At 43.5% G+C, this 24,469-nt stretch overlaps 3 protein-coding genes across 3 annotated transcripts in view; 1 reads left to right on the top strand and 2 right to left on the bottom strand.

The window, feature by feature from the left end:
• Nucleotides 1–1,026, bottom strand: part of GPLD1 (glycosylphosphatidylinositol specific phospholipase D1) — a 38,158-nt gene extending 37,132 nt beyond the window's left edge. The window contains exon 1 of the mRNA XM_066624452.1: nucleotides 829–1,026. The gene's annotated coding sequence lies outside the window, so the exon portion shown is untranslated. The remainder of the gene's footprint in view (nucleotides 1–828) is intronic.
• Nucleotides 921–16,980, top strand: ALDH5A1 (aldehyde dehydrogenase 5 family member A1). The gene is made up of 10 exons (XM_066624451.1): nucleotides 921–1,247; nucleotides 6,883–6,966; nucleotides 7,908–8,078; nucleotides 8,618–8,734; nucleotides 9,236–9,379; nucleotides 10,663–10,806; nucleotides 12,304–12,462; nucleotides 12,645–12,814; nucleotides 13,830–13,888; nucleotides 14,323–16,980. Exons 1-10 carry the CDS (start codon nucleotides 921–923, stop codon nucleotides 14,526–14,528), a joined length of 1,581 nt encoding a protein of 526 aa, XP_066480548.1. The 3' UTR covers nucleotides 14,529–16,980.
• A 2,856-nt stretch (nucleotides 16,981–19,836) lies between these two features.
• Nucleotides 19,837–24,469, bottom strand: part of KIAA0319 (KIAA0319 ortholog) — a 28,082-nt gene continuing 23,449 nt past the window's right edge. Inside the window, exons 16-19 of the mRNA XM_066624784.1 lie at nucleotides 23,404–23,526; nucleotides 23,180–23,270; nucleotides 20,877–20,968; nucleotides 19,837–20,015 (exon numbers count right to left, since the gene is read on the bottom strand). Of these exons, the coding sequence (XP_066480881.1) occupies nucleotides 19,837–20,015; nucleotides 20,877–20,968; nucleotides 23,180–23,270; nucleotides 23,404–23,526 (485 nt within the window). The remainder of the gene's footprint in view (nucleotides 20,016–20,876; nucleotides 20,969–23,179; nucleotides 23,271–23,403; nucleotides 23,527–24,469) is intronic.

Raw genomic sequence — 24,469 nt, 5'->3', positions numbered from 1 at the left:
ATATTACTTCATTGGAACTGTGCCCTGCTCTCTCATGGAGTGTTAAGACCCTTGAGAGGGTAGGATACACAAAAACTTAAGCACATGCATTTCTGACTTGCTGGGGGTATTTAGCCAGTAAAACAAGTGTGTAGGACCACCAGGGTTAGTGCCATGTAAGGATACTGGGAGAGCACATTCCACAGCAAACCACAATGGCCCTATCACAGATCATCTGCTTGATTGCCAGGTGCGTTCGTGTGGCTGCATGCAATTGCCTGACTGATGCCACCATTTGTGCGATGCCAGGTGTATATGCATAAGGCCCAGAAGTAGGTCCCATAATAGTCAATGGGACTTACTCCCAGGTAAGTGAGGCTAGGATTGCAGCCTTAGAGCCCAATCCTATGCCCATCTACTCAGAAGCAAGTCCCATTATGTTCAACAGGGCTTACTCCCAGGAAAGTGTGGCTAGGAGTGCAGCCCAAGGGCACCACCCTATGCATGCCTACTCAGAAGCAAGTCCCATTGAGTTCAGTGGGGCTACTCCCAGGAAAGCGTGGCTAGGAGTGCAGCCCAAGGGCACCACCCTATGCATGCCTACTCGGAAGCAAGTCCCATTGAGTTCAATGGGGCTACTCCCAGGAAAGCGTGGCTAGGAGTGCAGCCCAAGGGCACCACCCTATGCGTGCCTACTCAGAAGCAAGTCCCATTGAGTTCAATGGGGCTACTCCCAGGAAAGCGTGGCTAGGAGTGCAGCCCAAGGGCACCACCCTGTGCGTGCCTACTCAGAAGCAAGTCCCATTGTGTTCAATGGGGCTACTCCCAGGAAAGTGCGTACAGACTTGCCCCTTAGTGCGGTGCCCGGGAAGCAGCGGAGGCGCTCCGGCGCCCTTTGCACTCGCCCGCCGCGCGCTCCACCCTCCGTCCCCGGCGCGGCCATGGCGACTCGCTTGGCATGTCGACGTTTCCGTGCGCCGCTCAGCCGCCGCCGGTGTCCGCCGCAGGCCTTGGCCGGCCCCGCCGCGGTGCGCCTCAGCAGCAGCGGCGGCCTGGGCCCGGCGCGCGCGGCGTGCCGCGGCCCCCTGGTGCGCTGCGGAGGCTTCGTGGGAGGCCGCTGGGTGCAGGCGGCGGCCGCCTTCCCGGTGCGCGACCCGGCCAGCGGCGCGGAGCTGAGCCAGGTGGCGGACTGCGGGGTGGCGGAGGCGAGGGCCGCGGTGCGAACCGCCTACGAGGCCGGCTCAGCCTGGAGCGCGCTCCCTGCTAAGGTGAGGGGCGAAGCCCGGTGGCAGCGGCGGGCGCACGAGAGCAGTCGCTCCACTGTCTCTCCGGGGGCAGGTGTTTCTGCTGCGGGGGGCAGCAGGTGTGTTGGGGGGTCATGAGCACCGCCTCCACTCCAGAGGCTCGGTCAGCCAGGCAGGTAGACCTGGGCTCCCCATTACCTACTTGGCCAAGGTTTGCTGGGCGGGTAGACCTGGGCTCCCAACCAGACAAAGGTTCCTGGATGAACTGGTCTCCATGGCCAGTTTGCTGGGCAGGTAGACCTGGGCTCCTCATTGGTGCTTGGCCAGTCTGCTAAGTGGGTAGACCTGGGTTCCTGGCTGAACTGGCCTCTGTGGCAGGTAGATATGGGCTCCCATCTGGACTGGAAACCCAAACCCACCTGCAGGGTAGACTTGAGCTCTCAGTCTGCCTCTTCCAGGTGTGTAGACCAGGGTTCCCAGCTGTGCTTAGGCTGCTTCCCCTCTTGGTAGGTGCCCTTCCTCTCAGGCATCAGTTTAGGGGAGCACACACCCCTGGTTCCCCCTTGGATCTGCCTCTGGGGAACAGATAGTGGGCCCATATGTATATAAGGGAAGAGCACACACCTCTCCTATCTTATAGGGTAATAGGGCACTTCAGCCAGGAATCTCCTGCCAGTTGTGGAGGAAGAGGGGGTCTTCTCAATCGTTGCTCTTATTATTATTAATACTGCTTTTCAACAAAAAGTTCACAAAGTGGTTTACCGACAAGTCAAACAACCAAGTGGCTCCCTGTCCCACAAGGGTTCATAGTCTAAAAAGATGCAGAAGAACCCCAGCAAACAACCACGAGAAAAGACACTGTGCTGGGGTGAAGAGGGACAGTTTCTCTCCCCCTGTTAAATTATCATTATTATAATTATATATATAGCACTTTTCAACAAAAAGTTCACAAAGCAGATAAAAAATCAAATAACTAATGTCTCCTTGTCCCAAAAGGGCTCACAATCTAAAAGATGCAGAACACCAGCAGACAACCACTAGAGAAGACACTGCTGGGGTGAGGAGGACCAGTTACTCTCCCCTTGCTAAACAAAAGAGGAGCACCCACTTGAAAAAGTGCCTCTTTGAACACCACCTGAAAAGTGTCACTTGCCCAGTTAGCAGGGAATTAGCAGTTATGGGACTTTTCCCCAGTCCCCAGTGATGGGGAGAAAGCAGGGTCTAGGCTGAGCTTTAAAATGCATTTTTAGCCCATGACTCTACTCCGGAGTGTGTCAAGAAAAAACCATGTGTCTGAGCATGAACAGAGTTTCTCCCTCTAAGTAGTAGCTCACCACAGGCAGCTGTTAAATATCTAGGAATTAGAGCAGTGTTTCTCAACCAGTGGTGCTCATACCACTGGTGGTACTTGAGGTGGTATTCAGTGATACTTGCAAGACCCCCCCCCCGACCCCCACCACCTAACAGTGAGACCAGCAAGCAATGTGACACACAGCAGTAGGAGGCATGGCTCAGCAGGCAGAGCTCCAGCATGTGCATCTTGCACTCAAAAAGTCCTCATTTCTGCCCTGCGCCTCTTACTGGTGTTTGCTGCATTGCTTCTGGCCTCCCAATCTGGAAGTAATTGGCAATGACATCATTGCCAGTAACTTCCAGTGGTACTTCCATGCAAAGTGGTACAGTGGACCATGCAAAGTGGTACAGTGAGGGATAAACATTGAGAAATGCTGGTTTAGTCATTTTCAACCTCAGAGTGCCTGTTTTTGAGGCAGTTTGCACATCAATTTTGAGATATTAGTAACTGGCAAAAAATTAAGACACTGAAGCATTAGGTAACGAAGATATATGTTAATGCTCCACTTCCAAGTACAGTAGTTGATTTTAAATTTAACTCACACCTTGAAATTAAAGGAAACTACTTTGTTGGCAATGCTTATTTCCTCTTTAATGAAATTGCAAAAAATATAGGGCCCTTACAGGATTTACCCAGGATTTTACTGTGAAAAGAGTGTAAATTCTTATATGCTTAAAATATTTGCATGCTGCAGAAAAGGGGGGTGGAGGAGGGCAGCAAGGAGTTGGTGCCATCAGGACATTACATAAGAACATAAGAACAGCCCCACTGGATCAGGCCATAGGCCCATCTAGTCCAGCTTCCTGTATCTCACAGCGGCCCACCAAATGCCCCCAGGGAGCACACCAGATAACAAGAGACCTCATCCTGGTGCCCTCCCCTGCATCTGGCATTCTGACATAACCCATTTCTAAAATCAGGAGGTTGCGCATACACATCATGGCTTGTACCCCATAATGGATTTTTCCTCCAGAAACTTGTCCAATCCCCTTTTAAAGGCATCTAGGCTAGACGCCAGCACCACATCCTGTGGCAAGGAGTTCCACAGACCGACCACACGCTGAGTAAAGAAATATTTTCTTTTGTCTGTCCTAACCCGCCCAACACTCAATTTGAGTGGATGTCCCCTGGTTCTGGTATTATGTGAGAGTGTAAAGAGCATCTCCCTATCCACTCTGTCCATTCCCTATATAATTTTGTATGTCTCAATCATGTCCCCCCTCAAGCGTCTCTTTTCTAGGCTGAAGAGGCCCAAATGCCGTAGCCTTTCCTCATAAGGAAGGTGCCCCAGCCCCGTAATCATCTTAGTCACTCTCTTTTGCACCTTTTCCATTTCCACTATGTCTTTTTTGAGTTGCGGCGACCAGAACTGGACACAATACTTCAGGTGTGGCCTTACCATAGATTTGTACAACGGCATTATAATACTAGCCATTTTGTTCTCAATACCCTTCCTAATGATCCCAAGCATAGAATTGGCCTTCTTCACTGCCGCCGCACATTGGGTCGACACTTTCATCGACCTGTCCACCACCACCCCAAGATCTCTCTCCTGATCTGTCACAGACAGCTCAGAACCCATCAGCCTATATCTAAAGTTTTGATTTTTTGCCCCAATGTGCATGACTTTACACTTACTGACATTGAAGCGCATCTGCCATTTTGCTGCCCATTCTGCCAGTCTGGAGAGATCCTTCTGGAGCTCCTCACAATCACTTCTGGTCTTCACCACTCGGAAAAGTTTGGTGTCGTCTGCAAACTTTGCCACTTCACTGCTCAACCCTGTCTCCAGGTCATTTATGAAGAGGTTGAAAAGCACCGGTCCCAGGACAGATCCTTGGGGCACACCACTTTTCACCTCTCTCCATTGTGAAAATTGCCCATTGACACCCACTCTCTGCTTCCTGGCCTCCAACCAGTTCTCAATCCACGAGAGGACCTGTCCTCTAATTCCCTGACTGTGGAGTTTTTTCAGTAGCCTTTGGTGAGGGACCGTGTCAAACGCCTTCTGAAAGTCCAGATATATAATGTCCACGGGTTCTCCCACATCCACATGCCTGTTGACCTTTTCAAAGAATTCTATAAGGTTCGTGAGGCAAGACTTACCCTTACAAAAGCCATGCTGACTCTCCCTCAGCAAGGCCTGTTCGTCTATGTGTTTTGAGATCCTATCTTTGATGAGGCATTCCACCATCTTACCCGGTATGGATGTTAGGCTGACCGGCCTATAGTTTCCCGGGTCCCCCCTCTTTCCCTTTTTAAAAATTGGCGTGACTTTTGCTATCCTCCAATCTTCTGGCACCATGGCCGTTTTGAGAGACAAGTTGCATACCTTAGTCAAGAGATCTGCAACTTCATTCTTCAATTCCTTAATAACTCTTGGGTGGATGCCATCAGGGCCCGGTGACTTAATTGATCTTTAATTTATCAATGAGGTCTGAAACATCTTCTCTTTTAACCTCTTATCTGACTTAACTCCTCGGTCAGGAGGGGCCGTTCGGGCAGCGGTATCTGCCCGAGGTCTTCTGCCGTGAAGACAGATGCAAAGAACTCATTTAATTTCTCTGCCATCTCTAAGTCTCCTTTTATCTCCCCTTTCCCTCCCTCACCATCCAGAGGGCCAACCGCTTCTCTGGCGGGTTTCCTGCTTCTAACATATTTGAAGAAGCTTTTATTATTCCCCTTAATGTTGCTGGCCATGCGTTCCTCATAGTCTCGCTTGGCCTCCAGTATCACCTTCTTACATTTCTTTTGCCACAGTTTATAAGGGCAAAATAAACTTTTTATTCTCCTCATTAGGGCAAGACTTCCATTTACGGAAGGAAGCTTCCTTGCCCATCACAGCCTCTCTAACTTGGCTGGTTAGCCATGAGGGCACCCTCCTGGATTTAGTGGAACCCTTCTTTCTTTGCGGTATACCTCTGCTGGGCCTCTATTACTGTTGTTTTAAGCAGCCTCCATGCACTCTGGAGAGATTGGACTCTTTTTACTCTCCCTTTCAACCTCCTTCTAACCAGCCTCCTCATTTGAGGGAAGTCCGCCCGTCGGAAGTCAAGGGTTTTTGTTAGAGATTTGCCTGGTATTCTTCCCCCAACGTGCACGTCAAAACGGATCGCAGCATGATCACTGTTCCCCAATGGCTCAGTAACGTTTACATCTCTAACTAGGTCCTGCGTACCGCACAATATTAAATCCAGAGTCACCTGTCCTCTGGTGGGCTCCGTGACTAGCTGATCTAAGCCACAGTCATTTAGCACGTCAAGAAATCCGGTTTCCTTATCGTGACCAAATTGACCCAGTCAATATGAGGATAATTGAAGTCCCCCATGATTACAACCCTGTCCCTCCTTGTCACCTCCCTGATCTGTTTCCTCATTTCAAGGTCCCCATCCGATTTCTGGTCTGGAGGACGATAGCACGCCCCCAGTATTACATCGCTGCACAAGCCTGGTAATTTAACCCACAGAGATTCTACGGTGGAGTCGGACCCACCTTCAATCTCTACTTTGCTGGATTCTATCCCTTCCTTAACATAAACGGCCACCCCACCTCCAACACGCCCCTGCCTGTCCCTCCTGTAGAGTTTATAGCCCGGGATTGCGGTATCCCACTGATTCTCCGCATTCCACCAGGTTTCCGTTATGCCCACTATGTCAATATTTTCCCTTGTCACCAGACATTCCAGTTCTCCCACCTTTGCTCCAGTTCACCCACTCTATCTTTAAAATAGATACAGTTCTCAACCTTTTATTTAAAGATGTATGAGGAAAAAGTGTGCTTGTGGTATTCTGCCCAACTGCTGAATAAGAAAGCTAACTCATCTTTGAGTGTTCTGGAAATGACAGGAAAGCTGTCAACAATTTAACAAATAAGTAGCACGTATTGTTTTCATTTTAATATTTTATCATTGTGTGTTTGCTGTTAACTTATGATGCGCCCTCCCCCCCAATTAGCGTACTCTTAGGTCCTACTGTCCCACAGTTTTTGGTTGTGAGCCTGCTGTATTGAGAGCCATTTGCAGGCCTGTGAACAGCATTGGATTTGGAAATACAGAGACCAGTAATAGATTTAAAAACGCAAGGTTGTGCAAGTTTGTCTCAACCTCAGTATTCTGTGTGTAAGTTGGGGATTATAGAGATCTACATTACAGGTTGCTGGAAGAACAAGCAGTGTGAAATACAAAGCACTTTGTGACTTCCAAAGTGGTTTTACAAGTACTGTAATAGTAAGACAGAATAGAGGGTAGTTATTTGTTGAGAATCTATTTAACAGCAAAATCTTGTTGAAATGTTCTTTCTTATTCAGGAAAGAAGTACTCTGCTTCGAAAATGGTATAATTTGATGATAGAGCATAAAGATGACCTTGCAAAAATCATTACAGCCGAAAATGTAAGTATATACAGAAGAAAAATATTTACTTCTGTGACTGTGGGGGTGAAATTAAGGTTGGGGTTTACAAGAATCTCACTTAAAAGGATGAGTAATGGCCCAATTCTTTGGTAAACCAGTGCATTGAGAGGTCTGCCATTTCAGTAGGCCCTCCACCCCCTGCGCACGGTTTTAAAAGTAAACCAGATTGACATTAGCAAACATGCACCTTTTGAAATACATAGTTTTTATATCCTTTGCAGATAGTGGAGAGAAAGGAGCAACTCTGAGTATCAACTGGGAGGGCATTTAATAGATTTGGGGCAATCACAATGAAGGCTAGTATATGTGCCTATATGTTAAACCAGTATAGAGAAGACTTTTTGAGAAGAGAGCCTGATCTGCTGAATGCAGACTGTGAGGGCTTATGGATAAAATAGATAACTAGATGTTACATGAACACAGTGTTCTCAGTCCTGTATTTCCCACATAAGGCTAATGTGAGGACTGAGAGGGTATCTGCAGAGGAGATCTTGCTGCAGTTGGAGTTGCATAATCCTTCGCTTGCCTGCTGTTAACCCATGGCAATTTTAACATTTTCTCCCCTAGCTTGGCTCCATAATTGCAAGTGAATCTTGCTTAGTAAAAAATGATTGGGATGGGGGTGGGATTGCTGAGAAAATTTGTAGACACAGAAGGGGATAAGTACATCTCTCATCAGCTGTGTGTTGATTCCCATGGTGATCTGGAACCCAGAAAGAAGCTGTGTTTAAGCTTTGTGGTTACCAGACCTAGATGGGCTTTGAACGTTAAAAAAAAATAAACACCAGCAGCTGGAAAACAGCAAGATAGTAAGCTTTTAAGCTCTAGAACTTATTAATTACACATTTGGATTTTTTGAAAACTATTTTTAAAGTGTTATAGTTCATATTGTGAGTTTCTCCATTCTGACCCTGGTGTAGGGAAAGCCACTGAAGGAAGCACATGGTGAAATTCTGTATTCTGCTTCCTTCTTGGAATGGTTTGCTGAAGAAGCTAGGCGTATTTATGGTGACATCATTTCACCTCCTGCAAAAGACAGAAGAATGCTTGTACTGAAGCAGCCTGTGGGAGTTGCTGCCATCATTACTCCTGTGAGTTCCCATGATTGTTTAAATTGGTCATTTCTACTTAATATCCCAAATAGCTTGATTTAGCTGTGCTCTATGCTTAGATAAAATTATGTGCATTGCAAGTTTTGCAAAGAAAAATAATTTGATTTTTTTCCATCCAGGCCTCTTTTTTTGTCTGAGTTTTTAGCAAATACTGTATTAGCCCTGTTGCAAATATAGATAACTGCAGGTAGCTGGAGTAGAGGTGCCATTTTATTCCTGGAAAGCATGGCTTTTATAACTGGTTTGATACTAAGATACTTAACAGCCCAATCCTCTTTACACTTTCCTGGGAGTAAGCCCCCTTGACTCTAATGGGACTTACTTCTGAGTACACATGCATAGGATTGGGCTGTTAGTCCCCAAAGGCCGCAGGAATGCGTGGATCAAGCCACTGCTAATGCCATTAAAGCCAACTATTTTGTGTGTTCCATTCACCAGAAACTTCAGAACTTGCCAGCTATTGTAATGTGGTGAAAGTTCTACTGGCTTTAAATGCATCTGTCTTTCTTTCAATGTAGTGGAATTTTCCAAGTGCTATGATTACACGGAAAGTGGGTGCTGCATTAGCAGCTGGCTGTACAGTGGTGGTAAAACCAGCAGAAGATACACCTTTATCTGCGTTAGCACTTGCTGAGGTAAGATTTTATACTGATTAGCAGTGCAGCAAGTTTTAGAACAAGATTCTTGAAGTTAGGCATTCAGGCAACTTTCATATAAATCTCTTTGTGCCCACTTATTCTAAAACAGACATTAAATATATTGTTATTTAGAAAGCTAAACAGAAAATATTTGTAATGTGTCTTCTGGTCACTGTTAGGTCAGTACCGTACTGGGGGATACTTCTTTCCTCTAAGTATTTAAAATATTTTGTTTCACCTGTTTATGATATATAGTTGTTAAGCCAAAAGCAACCTTTCTTTCTTTCTTTCTTTCTTTCTTTTTTTCTTTCTTCATACATGCTTACATGCATACATGCATACATACATACATACTCATTCCACTTTATCTCCCTAATAGACATTCAAAATGGCTATATTCATTTTCATTTTACTATTAAAATACTATACTATGTGGTCCATCCTTTGTGTTGGACAAGCTTCCAGTTTGTGTTGCATTGTTGTCATGTCTCTCTACAGCTCGCAGATCAGGCTGGAATTCCTGCTGGAGTGTATAATGTTGTTCCTTGTTCCAGACAACAGGCTGCAGCAGTAGGGGAAGTGTTCTGTACTGATCCTTTGGTAGCCAAAATCTCATTTACTGGCTCAACAGCTACAGGAAAGGTATGCTTCATGTGTTGTAAGAGTTCGCTCTTGATTCTAAGATCTTTACAGAAGATACACCTTTATCTGCTTTAGCACTCGCTAAGGTTTTAAAGTTATATCTAAACTATTTCTAAGAGTCATTTTGGTATGGACTGTAATATTTTGCATGGTTCCGGTTTCTTTGTAAGTTTTGGAACTACCAGAGTAGAAAGCTATTAATTTCTTGTCTCCACTACAGTCTACTGAATAATGCCTTTCAATTAAGGAGGGCTTCCTCCTGCCCACCCCCACCAGTCTGTCTTTCTAGAATTCTTCTTTCCCATCCATTTTACTGGAAGCCATTTTTGGTCCATCACAGCATGTAAACAAATTTTTCATAAAAAAAGACTACTCTTTGGGATTATGAAAAATGTTTGTGTCAATAACTTTTTTGATTAAAGTTATGAATCAGAAATCCCTGTTTAAAGAAATCTAGTGATTTGTGGGGAGTGTTAGTGGGATTAGATCGTGACCTAATTTGTGTTTACTACTTCTAGTGGATACTGCACCTAGTTACTCTGTGCTGGTCACACTTTATTGGGAATACCTGGAGCAAATGGCTTGTGGCTTGCAATGTATATGGGAAATAATATGGGGAAAGATATTGAAAGGTTTTCTGAACCCACTTGGGGACTGGACTTAATTTTCTGACCTTGAAACAGGATGCTGGATTACATGAATCTTTCATTAGATTCAGCAGGGCTCTTCTTATGTTTTAATGAGGTTCAGTGCAAATTCCATTGAAATCAGTCTTCCTCTTGACATTAGATCTTATAATTCGGTAGTCCCCAAACTTACCTCTATCACATCGCCCTCCATGCTGCAGGCATAGAGCTCGGCACTTGGAAGTAAGTGGCGATGGCACCTGGAAGTAAGTGGCGATGGAATCACTGCCAGTGACTTCTGGGTTTCGAGCACCAGACGCGATGCTTAAGATGGAAGTAAGAGGTGAGCAGGTGGGCTGTCCATGCAGGGGCTGTTTCGAGTACTCCTGGCTACTGCTTTAAATGTTTAATCAAACATTCAGTGTCAGGGCAAGCAAAGCATTCGAAATATAAGGAAGTTAGAAATGAAAACCAGAAGAGTTGAAAGTGTCTTGAAGTCTTTCAGAGTGAATTTTTGTTACCTATGCAGATCATTGGGTGGCTTTGTAATACACATGTAATGTCTCCCTGTGTCAGAATTAGGCAATAGAAAATTTAGGTTTTTGCATATTTATCTTTCTAAGTGTACAGATTTCTGTGTTTCCTGTATACTTGCAGATACTGCTGCGCCATGCTGCTGGCACTGTGAAGAGAGTCTCCATGGAGCTTGGAGGACATGCTCCATTCATAGTGTTTGATAGTGCCAATGTAGACAAAGCGGTTGCAGGAGCTTTAGCTTCTAAGTACAGAAATTCAGGCCAGGTGAAATTTCTCATCCTACTTGGTTTACTCTTATGAATCATATTTGTTTTTTCTCCCTACTTTTTGATAGTTTCAACAATGTTTTAATCATTTTCATTGTGTCATGTGCTTGGGAAAATAAACTGAAGGCCCAATCCTATCCAACTTTCCAGCACCGATGCAGCCGCGCCAACAGGACATGCACTGCATCTGCCATAGGGGGTAGTCACTGAGGCCTCTTCAAGGTAAGGGGACATTTGCTGCCTTACCTCGGGACAGAATTCCAGCTGCATCAGCGCTGGAAAGTTGGATAGGATTGGGTCCTAAGAAACAGTCTTAAATTGGAAGCTGGTCTAGCCAGACCCTGCTTTATCTAGGTTTGAAGGGTAGCCAGGGGCCAAGGAGAGACCACAATATATGTTCAAAACAATAAGATTTATTGGTATAAAGAGCATGCATGAGGCAAAAAAAAAAAAAGGGTTACAACACCCTTCCACTGACCCTGGATTCCTGACATCCCAAAGGAGCAGGTTCTGGAATGTGACTGCGCAGCCCGCCTCCACTGGTGAAATCCAAAGAGTGGGACATTTCTGAGCCATATGCCTACTGTCAGGGAAGTTACTAGAAGCTTAGCCTCTAACTTAAAAAAAACAAACTGATAATGTTTTTTTTTCACTTAGGTGGCTCTCATCAATCTGGTCCTAATCTAAGCTATATGGTGACAAGTCACACAAGGAACAGCGCTTATAGAAAACAACAGCTGTGGGTCTGCAACACCCAGGCCTTGTTAAATGAGCAGGCAGACAGACAACCAGGAAACCTGATTGACTCCTCATAATGATAGTAGTCTTCTAGTATGCCAATTAGTATGGAGATTTCTACTGTCCATCTCTGTGTCTTCAGAGTTCTTGGAATTGTGTCCTTGGTTCCCAGGGCCTGGTTTGACAATCAGCTGTGTTGCTGATGAAGGCAAAAGTGGAAATGTTTTAAGTATTTTAAATACAACCTGTGGGTTGTATTCAGACCTCACCAGTTCTCCCTCCCGTCTCCAGCCCCCTGAATCTCTCCCCAAAAATGTGCACTTTGTTAGTCACTCAACCCCTGGTGCAGATCTTGGTTGAGAGCAGGGAGGCTAGAAACGGAAGGGGAAAATCAGTAAAAATGTACCTTTCCTCTTCTAAATTCTAGATAGGAGGAGTTAGGATGGTAAGATATATTGACATGGCTCCCATTGCACACAGGCAAATGAAGAAGCAGGAAAGGGCTATAGCACAAAGATTCACTCAAGAAAATGTACCTTGCTCTTTGTAAGTCATAGTTAATTATGTTCAAATCCAGGGTGGCTGGGCATATGCTTGAGATGGAAAAAAAAAACTACACAGCCAAAGAATACAGCAAACAAACAAAAGTCAAATGGACAATATTATAGTAGTGGTAATAACACCAGTTATTGTTCTTTGAATTACAATCCACTAGTGGATGACTAACGGAAAGCAAACATTTTATTTTTATTTTCAGACCTGTGTATGTACAAATCGCTTCCTAGTGCAAAAAGGGATCCATGATGCATTTGTGAACAAGTTTGCACAAGCCATTAAGAAAGAGCTACATGTAGGCAATGGGTTTGACGAAGGGACTACTCAAGGACCACTAATTAATGAAAAAGCTGTAGAAAAGGTAAATTTAATGAAGTATTGGTATAAATTATATCTGGTCTTCTCTACTTTGCAAGATTTTATTTTCTGCCTACTTAATACTATGAATTAGTATTTAATAGTATGAAATAGTATTAAGAGAACTTAGAGAACAACTTCTTTGTAGTGGATTCAGCGTTAAATACCATTGTTGTTCACTCTTAGGTTGAGACACACATTCATGATGCAGTTTCCCAAGGCGCAGCCATCGTTACTGGAGGAAAAAGGCACAGTTATGGAAAGAATTTCTTTGAGCCAACTCTACTCTGCAATGTCACAACAGGCATGTTGTGTACACAAGAGGAGACGTTTGGTCCTTTGGCCCCAGTCATTAAGTAAGGTGGTCTACTTTGCAAGTTGCATGTTATCATTTTCCATGGAATAATCGCAATTTGTTAACCGTTCCTCTGTGGAATGAGCACAGCACATCCCCCAACCCCAGCACATCATCCCTCATGTCAGTTCCTGGTTTAAGGGTCATGGGATGAAATACAATTTTCAAATTGGCAGCGAACTGTTATTACACAGATAAACTTTGTGGTTTCTGCAGTTGTGGCACTGATTTTTGGAGGCATTACAGTCTTGGAAAGTCCCTCAACTCTGTGCAGAGAAGAGCATCTGGTTTGCATTTTAAACCAGTTAGAAGGGTGCTGTCCCCTACCCCAGTGGTGGCCAAACCATGGCCCATGATGTGCCCAGTGATCGCATCTAGGTGCAGCACAGTAGTGCCAGAGCCTTCCTGTTTGATGTGACCTATTCTTGCCTTATGACTGTGCAGAGCTTTGCACCAGGCAGTCACTTCTGCTGCCAATTGCCCTAGAAGGCTCCATGATCCAATTTCTCAACCGAAGCGCCTGTCCTGCACAAAATTCTGCATAGTCACAGCATGAAAACAGGTCACATAATGCCAGAATGGAAAGGCTCCATCACCACTGCGTCGCACCTGGTCATGATCGGGTGTACAGATCCAACCCGCAAGCATTTGGAGTCCCCTGTAGGACCTACCCCAATAAGATAACTTCTGCAAAATGTCAGTCACTGTGGCTGCAATCCTATGCAAACTTTCCTGGGAGTAACCATGCTCTCTAATCTCTCATTTTTAGTTAAACTAGGAAAGAGGGCACTCCTATCTCTTTCACATGGTTGCTCCCCTCCCTAGGTGAATCCAGCACTTGCCCAGTATTTTATAGGCCTAGGATTGTGGACCTTTCTTTTATATGGTAGCATAAAACCATCACTAGGCACGTTCTCTGGAAGACTCCACTCACTGTGTCCCACTTGCAGTAAAGCGCAGCTTTTCAGTATTCAATCATTTTCTTCTGTTGTTGACACTATTGTCTATATTTGCAGGTTTGATACAGAGGAAGAGGCTCTTGCCATAGCAAATTCAGCCAATGTGGGCTTAGCAGGTATGTGCTTCCTTAATAGGCATGCTGTTCAAAAGTCAAGACATGACACAATGCTTAAATGACACTTGACACATCTTAAATGCTTGCATTATCAGAAAAGCTTGAACAAATCAGCATCTTAATCTCTATTTCAGCAATTTTCAATCTTTTTCATCTCACTGCACACTGACAAGACGCTAAAATTGTCAAGGGCACACCCTCAGTGTTTTGACCATTGATAAGGCACACCATCCTGCTGGTAGGGAGCTCAAATCCCCCAGCTGCCCTACGAATAAATGACCCTCCCCCAAGCTCCTACGGCACACCAGTGTGCCACAGCACAGTGGTTGAAAATCGCTGCTCTAATTATTTCAAGCTTAAAGGAACAACTATTCTCTCCAAAATGTTTGTTGCAAAATGTCTTCTTACTCTGTGTTACATCACCCAATTTGCAGGTTATTTCTACTCTCAGGATCCAGCACAAATTTGGAGAGTTGCAGAGCGACTGGAAGTTGGAATGGTTGGTGTTAATGAAGGAATTTTGTCTGCTGTGGAGTCCCCTTTTGGCGGCATAAAACAATCTGGGCTAGGAAGAGAAGGTTCAAAATACGGTATTGATGAATACTTAGAAATCAAGTATGTTTGTTTTGGAGGTTTATAACAACCATTTGTTATGAGTATGTGACCAACAAAGGTTCCTTACAAATGAAACAAATGATATTCTGCATCATTCATAAACTTCTTTCAAGATCATTGTTCCCCTCCTGCTCCCTTTTAAATGGAAGTAGCCATGTCATTATAGAATTGTGACATTATATGTAAAACACAAATTCTGGTATTAACATTTGTGTCTGCAGATTTGTAAGAATATACATCAACTTACTTACTGAAGATGCAGTAAGTATGATGCAGAGAAGAATCATGTTTTAGTTACTGATCTTAATTTAGAAGAATTTAGTAATTTTTACTAATTAAGGTACCTGTGTCTGGAGATGACAAAGGAGCAAACATTTCTTCGTGTTCCTCGTGTGAAGCAATTAGGAAGATAGCATTATCATAAAAAATTGTGCCAAGTGTTACATTTAATCTTTTTTAATGCTAAGGGATTTTTTTTGTATTTGCCCATCTTATGGCTTCTAGAAGAATTTGAAGTTCACAAGAGAAGAAATCTTATCAGTATTTTTCTTCAGCTGTTGGCTGGAGCCAAGTGTCCTTGAAGGCATATGTCTAATTCTAACAGAACACCTTCCTGTTCTTTTCATATTGCATGATCCAGAGAAGAACGTCTTTAAGAAGAGACTCATCATCTGTGCCTCTGGCTGAGCCGGGTGACCAAATATTAGATTATTTATGCAACAGCACAAAAATATATGTGGCTCAGCCATTTTGTAGAGCACTGATGTCAAAGTTTATTTGATTTTGTATCTCTCCAGTGGCGAACCCTGTACTTTACTCTAGGATCTTGTAAGAAGTCCCCATTTGCACAGTAAGACAATATGTTGAGATTCCAAGCTGCAATAGTGATGCAGCTGAGCACAGAATACACACATACACTAGTGTTTTTCGCACTTTACTGAGTCGGTAGACACAAAAGGAATCAATATTTAATTCAAAAGCCACATTTCCTTAACCATGCCTCCTTCCTATTGCAGAACAATATATTACTGGCTCGCTGCCCTTGAGTAGCCAGACGTTATTCATTGCCAAGTAATATTTCCTTTATTGAAGGCCATTGTGTCCAGCCATAGCACTCATGCTTTTTTAAGAGATGTGAATCCTAACAGGCTACTGCGCCATCAGAACTCCAATTCCAGCAGTGCAATGGCGTTTCCAACATCTCAAAACATGACACACCGTCTGTCTCACACAAATGGGCTGCCACTGGAAATGGCTGTGCAACAGCAGCAATTCCAGATGCCCTGGCAGTGGCAGGTTGACACTGGGGATAGGGTGAACTTGCACTATTCACAGATCCTGCTTCTGCTATAGATAGGATTGTCGCATTACAGAATCTTTTAAAAAGGACGTATTGTAGCACAAAATTGCTACTCTCAAAAAAGCAAAGATGTACCTGGAACTTGGTCGATCATACCAGTAAACTGTGAGTGGTTTGTGAATATATTAATTAACCTAAATGGAACTGAGGAAAATTTATTCTTCATAGTCCAAAAGTGTGCTGCCTTTGTTGCTGCACAATTTTTTGCTTTGGTCTGCATGGGTCAAGTGCTGTGAGAACCTACCTTGCCACATAGCAGGAAGCTTCCCCCCCCCCCCACACTAGCTTTTTTCTTTTTCCAGGTACTATGTTCATAAACCATTGCATAAATCACAGGGGCTCTTGATGCTGTTGCATAGCACAATACAAAACAGTTCTTAACTCCTTGGGGAGTTGGAAGAATTGGTACATAAGAGCAACAAACAATTGTAGCACAATCTCTTTCTCATGAGGGCAGGCAGTTGATAAATATCAGTTGTATCTTTTGTTCAGCTACTTGCATTCCAGGCCCCTATAGAGGAAACCTATAAATACTGCTTGCCATTTTATCCCAAAATACATAAGGAAAGTAGATTCAGATGGCTAGATATTAGGCTATTCATAGGGCTACAGTGGACATGTGTTGTAGCCTAGATTCAAATAAAGGTTTTGAAGTGAATAATTTAGATTTTTACGTGGAAAAAATATGGTTGAATGAATCCATTCTCAGATTATATTTTCCCCAAGGCATGGTTTGGTGTGTGTGTATATAGATGAATATAAAGTCTTGCCACTTCTGAAAGACAAAACAAACCTTGTGGGTAGAATACAGTTAATATTTGTTAACATATTAACTGTTTTAGTAAAACATAACAGCCAAAAAGCACAATATCGAAAGCATGTAAAAAGATACTACTAGCTGTTAATCTTGTCTGTGGCAGGGTCAAGTTGACTTTAATCTGTGTATTTGTATGTATGTATACCTTAAAGATAGAAAATGCATTATTTCAGTGTTGTATACAGTGACTTATGAAAAGGAGGGAATACAGTTTTATATGTTACTTTTGGGTTTTTCCTCCTAGCACACATGTGTATAAAAAAAACTGTTCATGTAATAAATGTCTAAATCTGAATCTGATGGATATTCACACTGTCTTTCGAATCGATTGGTCTGCAAGCCATTAGATTTGCACAAACATTTCTTAGAGCCCAATCCTACCCTTTCCACCCCCACGCTGGTGTAACCACACCAAAAACAGATGTGCGGTGTCTAGTGGGGGAGCAGAGTCAGAGGTGAAAGGAGTTAAATTCTGTTACACCTCTGTAAGCCTCTGGGACTGCAAAGGGTCTTCCTAAACCTGCTCCAGCAAAATTGCTGAGGAGAGAAAGGAGGCAGAGAGACTGCTATAGGGACAGGATCAAGCACACTGCTGCCGGATCCACTCCGTTCTGCAGCCTCCTCATTTTACCTCTCCACCCCACCCCTGCTTCTGCATTACTTGCTCTGACAAGCATAGACAGCTCTGATGATTGACTGGGAGTGCTGCTTTGCATGTCAACCATTTTGCAACAGCGTAAGTTTTCACATTAAACAGAAGTTTTCAGCAGGCCTAAAGCAAAGATAGCCAGTGTCGAACTATATTCTGAGAAAAATTTGGTGACTTCACACAGAGTAGTCTAGTCACAAATTGTCTTTTTAATTTAGACATGACACATTGAAGAATAAGGAGGTAGAGATCTTAAGACTTCTATTTAACCTACTGCCTATTTTATATTCTACAAGGCATTCAGGTTAATTCCTTGGCATTTTGTTGAAGCATATTATGCTCACAAACTTGTAAATGCAATAACAAATATCTTAGATGGACATACAGGTGTTCTCCCCCCCCCCCCCCATATCTATGGCAATGTGTTCCAGGGACCTGATACAGAAACCTTGGATATGAAGGAACCCTATCTCCATGTACCGTCTCATCCCCCGTGCCCATTAAATTGTTTCTAGTCTTACCACTAGCAGCCTGGCTGAACATGTCTTGCTTTTTACTGGTTACTATAAACATGAAGCTTATAGGCAGGCAGGCAGCTTCCTGCTTCCCATTAATGTTCTCTGAGTTGTCCCCTCAAACTTGCAGACTAGCAGTAAGACTAAAAACAAAATGGGTGCAGATAGGGTTCCCTCGTATCTGCAGTTTCTGTATCTTAGGGGGGGCCTGGAATGCATTCCCCCAGTTCTGCAGATAAACACTGCAGATACCAGATACAGTGAGGGGGGGGCAGCACCTATATTTGATAGACAGTTTGATATCATTCATGTTTATTGACCACATTTTAGAACACCAAAGATATTCCAAAGCTTCTGCAATTCAGCCATTTTTCCAAGCTTCAGCTGGTAGTAGAAAAATGTTTGTTTACATCTTTCAGCCATAGGGCAGGGAGCAAAATTAGAGAATTATATCATTATTATTATTAACTCTGAATAGTGCAAAAATTTAGCTATTACATCTTGTATATTTTCTTACTGGGTTAGGCTCCTCATCTAGAACAAGCCATCTTTTTAGGTCTAAACCCTAAATGGGCAGACCCACTTATTGTTCACATTCACAAAAAGGGTGTGCAGACCAGAGTGACTGAACCTTCTCCCCTCCCCCCCATGCCCACATGTTCACTTAGCTCAGCAGTTCCCAAACTTTTTCAGCTGGTGGCTCCCTTGACCTACTGGGCCATTGACTGTGGCTCCCCATTAGGACTACAATCCTACATTGTACATGGTGGTGGGTTTTTCATAAGGATTCTGCAGCTCTCCTGGCTGGTGTCCACAGCTCCTCAGGAGGCATGGCTCACATTTTGGAAACCACTGACTTGACTCATTAGCAGCAGTTCGAGAAAAGTGCTTGGGGCATGGAGTGTTGGGAAACAGGAAGAGAGTTCAGCTCTCCTGCTTTTATACATAAACATGGCTTTCCATGTCACATGTAGTTTGATCCTTTCAGATTTTCACATTCTTAGAGTGATATGGAAAAATACCACAATCAGTAAAGGTTATCTGATTTACTGTCATGATTCAAAGGAAGAATAGTTATACATATTGTGCTTGTTATTAAACTGTAGTTTTTGAAGATTGGTAATGGATTGGCATGCCTTTCTTCAGTAAAAAGAACATGTTAAAACTGTTTAACAAACATACTGCATATTTCATTTTAACAGCAATGGTAGGCCAATACAGTGAAGTACCTAAACTTCTCATTTAGGACTTCATTCAATGCATTGTAAAAATCAGACTAGATCACCAGAAAGCTGGTTTGTGGCTCTAGCAACACCCCTTTACTTTCTTTTATAAATAGTTGCTTTTCAGGCATGTGGAGCAAAAAAATAAAGCACCACATTGGCCTTAAAAAAAACAAAAAACACTGCATGCACACCCTCCCCTATCAAATTGAGCAGGATTTTATATGTCTTGGTAAAGTTGTGTAGAGAGGTGACAGTCACTGAATTAGATGCCACTACACTGTAGAAGTGATACATGAAGAATACATGTAAATACATGAGGCTGTAGCCACACACTTTGTTTATTAATTAAGGTAAATGTGCATACTGACTTAAGTAATTTCAGACAGAGGCACAGCCACAGCTTTCTGTGAGAGAGGACAGTTTAAGTACCATAGCCTTTACATGTAACCCTTGTAAGTTAACAGTCTTGGGTCAGAGTTGTGCAGTAACCTTTAACTATCCAGTAGATATTACAGGAAAGCCACTAATTTAGGCTTAAAAACCCATGCATGTATTTCAAGAGGAGAGTTACAAGATGCTTCCCTCTTTTTTCCTTCAAAAAAATACACAAGTCCATTAGATCCATTTCTCCTTCTATGATGTTGGAAGTTTATCATCCCATCTGCCACCGGAATCATTTTGGTTTGTTTTAGGAAAATAAAAAGGAAAGATCAGCATATTCTTAGTTTGTCAGGTCAGCCTGTCCTTGCATGGTATATTTATTCATTTATCTGTCCGTAGAGCTATAGCTGAAGGAGATGCCATTTTTAATGGAACCATTCCTGGCATTCCTTGAGTTCTCTCTCTCACTCTTCTCTCTACTGAAGATGGTGTCCTGATCACTGTCAAATTCAGACTCTGAAACCATCAGGCTGGAGTTATGTTCTGTACTTCTATGTTTTATACCTTGAGAGGGGAATGGAGATAAGCAGCAAAAGATTTTGATTATTAAAAATAGTATTTAATAGTACAGTAGTTAGTATTTATATCAACTTATTAAAAATATTATTACCCTACATATCAACCCTCATGGGGGAATTATCCCTTTACTGTTTTAACATCTTTGCATTTGCAATCTCAAATTCAGAAAGCAGTATGTTTTAGGACCCAATTATATGTTACATTAAATATGCAGTTTGATACTACTTGTTCATTTTTTAAAGTGTAAATAGCATGTGCAAGGGAGTTCAACTCTTTTCCTTCACACTGAGGTTCTAATAAAAGTTTCCCACTGCCCCCACCTGAAGCTGCCTCAGGAAGGAAGCTCCTCTTGGTACCAATAGCTGGATGCATAAATTGCGAGCCCAATTTGATTGAAACTGTGATACAAAGGGAAGTTTTCCCCCCTCTGTGATCCTAATCACACACACACACACACACACACACACACACACACACACAGGTGCAATCTGCAATTTAAAAAACAAACACACAAAGCTAAACTACATGTTTAACGAAACATGTACTTTGGTCCTTACTCCACTGTAAGCAGTAATCTAGATGCAGAGTATCATGGGCCTCCAATGTGCACACAGAGCTCTACAACTCTTTAAAGAGGAAAATACCTTCCTTGCAGATGTTTGGATAGGCATCTTGACCTCTTTCTTCAGTTTTAGGTGCCCATTGGAGAGCATTCTGCTGTGGGGGCCCTCAAAGCTGGAACCTGACTGAATCTTTATGGGGATGAACCACAGTCAAATAAATTAGGGAGTCTCCTACTAATAATAGCAAAGGTTGGAAGATACCAAAAAGGGGGGGAACCCTTACCATATTTGGGCCTGAGCTCCATTCTCTCCTGATCATCTATGTTATCCAAAATTGTGTATTTTGTTTTCTTTCTTGTTTTTGTCCTCTTTCTGCTAAAAAATAGAATAGCCAAGGTTGAACAGACTTTCACATGCAGCTGACAAAGCAAGAACTCAATTTTGTTCTCAGATGAAGGTCTTTAGGAACAATGCAAACAACAGCAGACACTGTATATATCTTCTTGCTGGAACATCATTCATGTAATCACTCTCAAGTACGTTTCAAAACTGCAGCCACGCATCCAGCTCCATGCCCCTGATAATGTGCATTATGAACAGCTCCATGCCATTCATAATATATAGCACATGGAACTCTGTGTGTGTTAGACACAAGAGTTATTAAGGAATTGAAGAATGAAGTTGCAGATCTCTTGACTAAGATATGCAACTTATTCCTCAAAATGGCCACGGTGCCAGAAGATTAGAGGATAGCAAATGTCACGCCTATCTTTAAAAAGGGTAAGAGGGGGGACCCGGGAAACTATAGGCCGGTCAGCCTAACATCTATACAGGTAAGATGGTGGAATGCCTCATCAAAGATAGAATCTCAAAACACATAGACGAACAGACCTTGCTGAGGGAGAATCAGCATGGCTTCTGTAAGGGTAAGTCTTGCCTCACAAACTTTATAGAATTCTTTGAAAAGGTCAACAGGCATGTGGATGCGGGAGAACCCGCAGACGTTATATATCTGGACTTTCAGAAGGCGTTCGATACGTTCCCTCACCAAAGGCTACTAAAAAACTCCACAGTCAGGGAATTAGAGGACAGGTCTTCTCATGGATTGAGAACTGGTTGAAGGCCAGGAAACAGAGAGTGGGTGTCAATGGGCAATTTTCACAATGGAGAGAGGTGAAAAGCGGTGTGCCCCAAGGATCTGTCCTGGGACCGGTGCTTTTCAACTGCTTTATAAATGACCTGGAGTCAGGGTTGAGCAGTGAGGTGGCTAAGTTTGCAGACGACACCAAACTTTTCCAAGTGGTGAAGACCAGAAGTGATTGTGAGGAGCTCCAGAAGGATCTCTCCAGACTGGCAGAATGGGCAACAAAATGGCAGATGCGCTTCAATGTCAGTAAGTGTAAGGTCATGCACATTAGGGCAAAAAATCAAAACTTTAGATATAGGCTGATGGGTTCTGAGCTGTCTGTGACTGATCAGGAGAGAGATGTTGGGGTGCTGGTGGACGGGTCGATGAAAGTGTCGACTCAATATGCAGCGGCAATAAAGAATGCCAATTCTATGCTTGGGATCATTAGAAAAGGTATTGAGAACAAAACGGCTAATATTATAATGCCGTTGTACAAATTGATGGTAAGGCCACACCTGGAGTATTGTGTCCAGTTCTGGTCGCCGCATCTCAAAAAAGACATAGTGGAAATGGAAAAGGTGCAAAAGAGAGCGACGAAGATGATTACTGGGCTAGGGCACCTTCCTTATGAGGAAAAGCTACGGTGTTTGGGCCTCTTCAGCCTAGAAAAGAGGTACCTGAGGGGGGACATGATTGAGACATCTAAAATTATGCAGGGGATGGACAGAGTGGATAGAGAGATGCTCTTTACACTCTCACATAACACCAGAACCAGGGGACATCCACTAAAATGGAGTGTTGGGAGAGTTAGGACAGACAAAAGAAAATATTAATTTACTCAGCGTGTGGTTGGTCTGTGGAACTCCTTGCTGCAGGATGTGGTGATGGCATCTGGCCTGGATGCCTTTAAAAGGGGATTGGATAAGTTTCTGGAGGAAAAATCCATTATGGGTTACAAGCCATGATGCGTATGTGCAACTTCCTGATTTTAGAAATGGGCTGTCAGAATGCCAGATGCAAAGGAGAGCGCCAGAATGAGGTCTCTTGTTATCTGGTGTGCTCCCTGGAGCATTTGGTGGGCCGCTGTGAGATACAGGAAGCTGGACTAGATGGGCCTATGGCCTGATTCAGTGGGGCTGTTCTTATGTTCTTATGTGCAGCCAAAAAGAAGGTGGTGTACTGACATGGTAAAATGCTTCTCAAACCATGTGGGTGACCACTCACGCAAAAAGTTTATCAAATAAAGTTCCACCCACACTAGTATTCTGAGCAGCTACAAATGCAGATGGTGGCACACCCTTTAACCATCCTGACTGCAAGTTTGGTGAGATAGTTAAAGGGAGGCTATTCTCAACTCTGTTTACACACATTTATGGGTGAAATGGGCTTCTGATCTTCATTAGAGACTACAAAACCAAGGGGTGTTAGCATCACACTGTATTAAAACCAGAACTTACCTTTTGCAGCAGCCGATGCAGAGCCAGGCTAAGCCCACCATCAGCACAACCAAAATGAAAGCAGACACAATGACATAGAATACACTCCAATCTAGAAGAAGTCAGAGAATGTAAAATGTTAAGATAATCCATTCATCTGTATACATGCCAGACAATAACTGAAGAGATCTGCTCCTGTTCAGGATCCATTCTTGAAACACTTCATTCCATTCCTCCCAACTCACCACAATTACTCTCTCCATCAGTTAGGTACTGCTGTATCAAATTTTCCATCCACAGTTGATAGCAAATACAACGCTTTGTGATGGGGTCACAGTGTCCATGTCCAGAGCATGTTAACAGGCAAGCTGTAATTGTAAAACAGCGGCCATTATTAATATTGCAGGTATTGGTGTTTTGCTTTATCACTGGGAAACTCAAGTCAAAGGTTTACAAGTAAATACCTGCTCAGCAATATGTTTGAGATACTACAATGAACCCTTGGTAGAAAGTCAGATATTGAATATGTATTCTAAGTACACTAGCTTCCAGACTTACAGACATCCAGGTTATGGACATCTGAGTCTTAGAGATGTCTGAGTTACAGACATCCAAGTTATGAACATGCTTGGGTGGTGCTTTCACACAGGCACAGTGGCACCTGGGCCACCAAGGATACTGGCAAACAGCACAAATGGGAGAAGCATGGGACAGAAGCAACAGCTAGATCGGATAAGAAGGGGCTGCATGCACACCTGTGTGGACGGTCCCCCAGGCTCTACTTAAAGGTATGTACAGCAGAAGTGGAAAGAAGGTGCCTCTTTTGACCACATGCTCCATTAGAGAGACAGCACCAGAGCAACAAGCACCAACTACCGTACTTGTACAGTAAACCAGCAAATTTGTCCATATGAGGCAAAGGCTACAAGCCTTGCATTTGTGCTGTGTATTTAGGGCTGCTCTCCCTCTGCATTGTTTCCTGGGAGGGCAGGGCAGTGGCATCCACATTGCCGGATCCATAAAACCCTGGTAGCCTGCTTTTCAAATAAATAAATAATGCTAGACTGAAGTACAAAATGACCAGCAGCCCAATCCACTGTATCTCCCTGCACAGTGATGCAGCAGTGCCAATGTGGTGTCTGCTGCATCCCAGGAGGAGAAGAGTTTCAGCCTCCGGAGGCTTCCTTGGAGCATTTGTTCCATTGCCCCTGAGTAAGCCCCTGCTGGCCCAGTGGGTCAACTCAGACCTGTGCCAGCAATATCACTGATGCAAGTCCACATGGACCCATGAATGCAAATTCAGCCCGAGAA

The sequence above is a fragment of the Tiliqua scincoides genome, chromosome 4 (assembly GCF_035046505.1).
Source record: "Tiliqua scincoides isolate rTilSci1 chromosome 4, rTilSci1.hap2, whole genome shotgun sequence".
NCBI lineage: Eukaryota > Metazoa > Chordata > Lepidosauria > Squamata > Scincidae > Tiliqua > Tiliqua scincoides.
Note: the sequence above shows the minus strand (reverse complement) of the source record. Positions and strands in the feature narration are given on the sequence as shown.

Coding starts and splice junctions, on each gene's coding strand:
- ALDH5A1 (XM_066624451.1), top strand. CDS start 921: ATGGCGACTCGCTTGGCATGTCGACGTTTCCGTGCGCCGCTCAGCCGC. Junction 8,735..9,235: donor CTGCGTTAGCACTTGCTGAG/GTAAGATTTTAT, acceptor GTCTCTCTACAG/CTCGCAGATCAGGCTGGAAT. Junction 13,889..14,322: donor AGCCAATGTGGGCTTAGCAG/GTATGTGCTTCC, acceptor CCCAATTTGCAG/GTTATTTCTACTCTCAGGAT.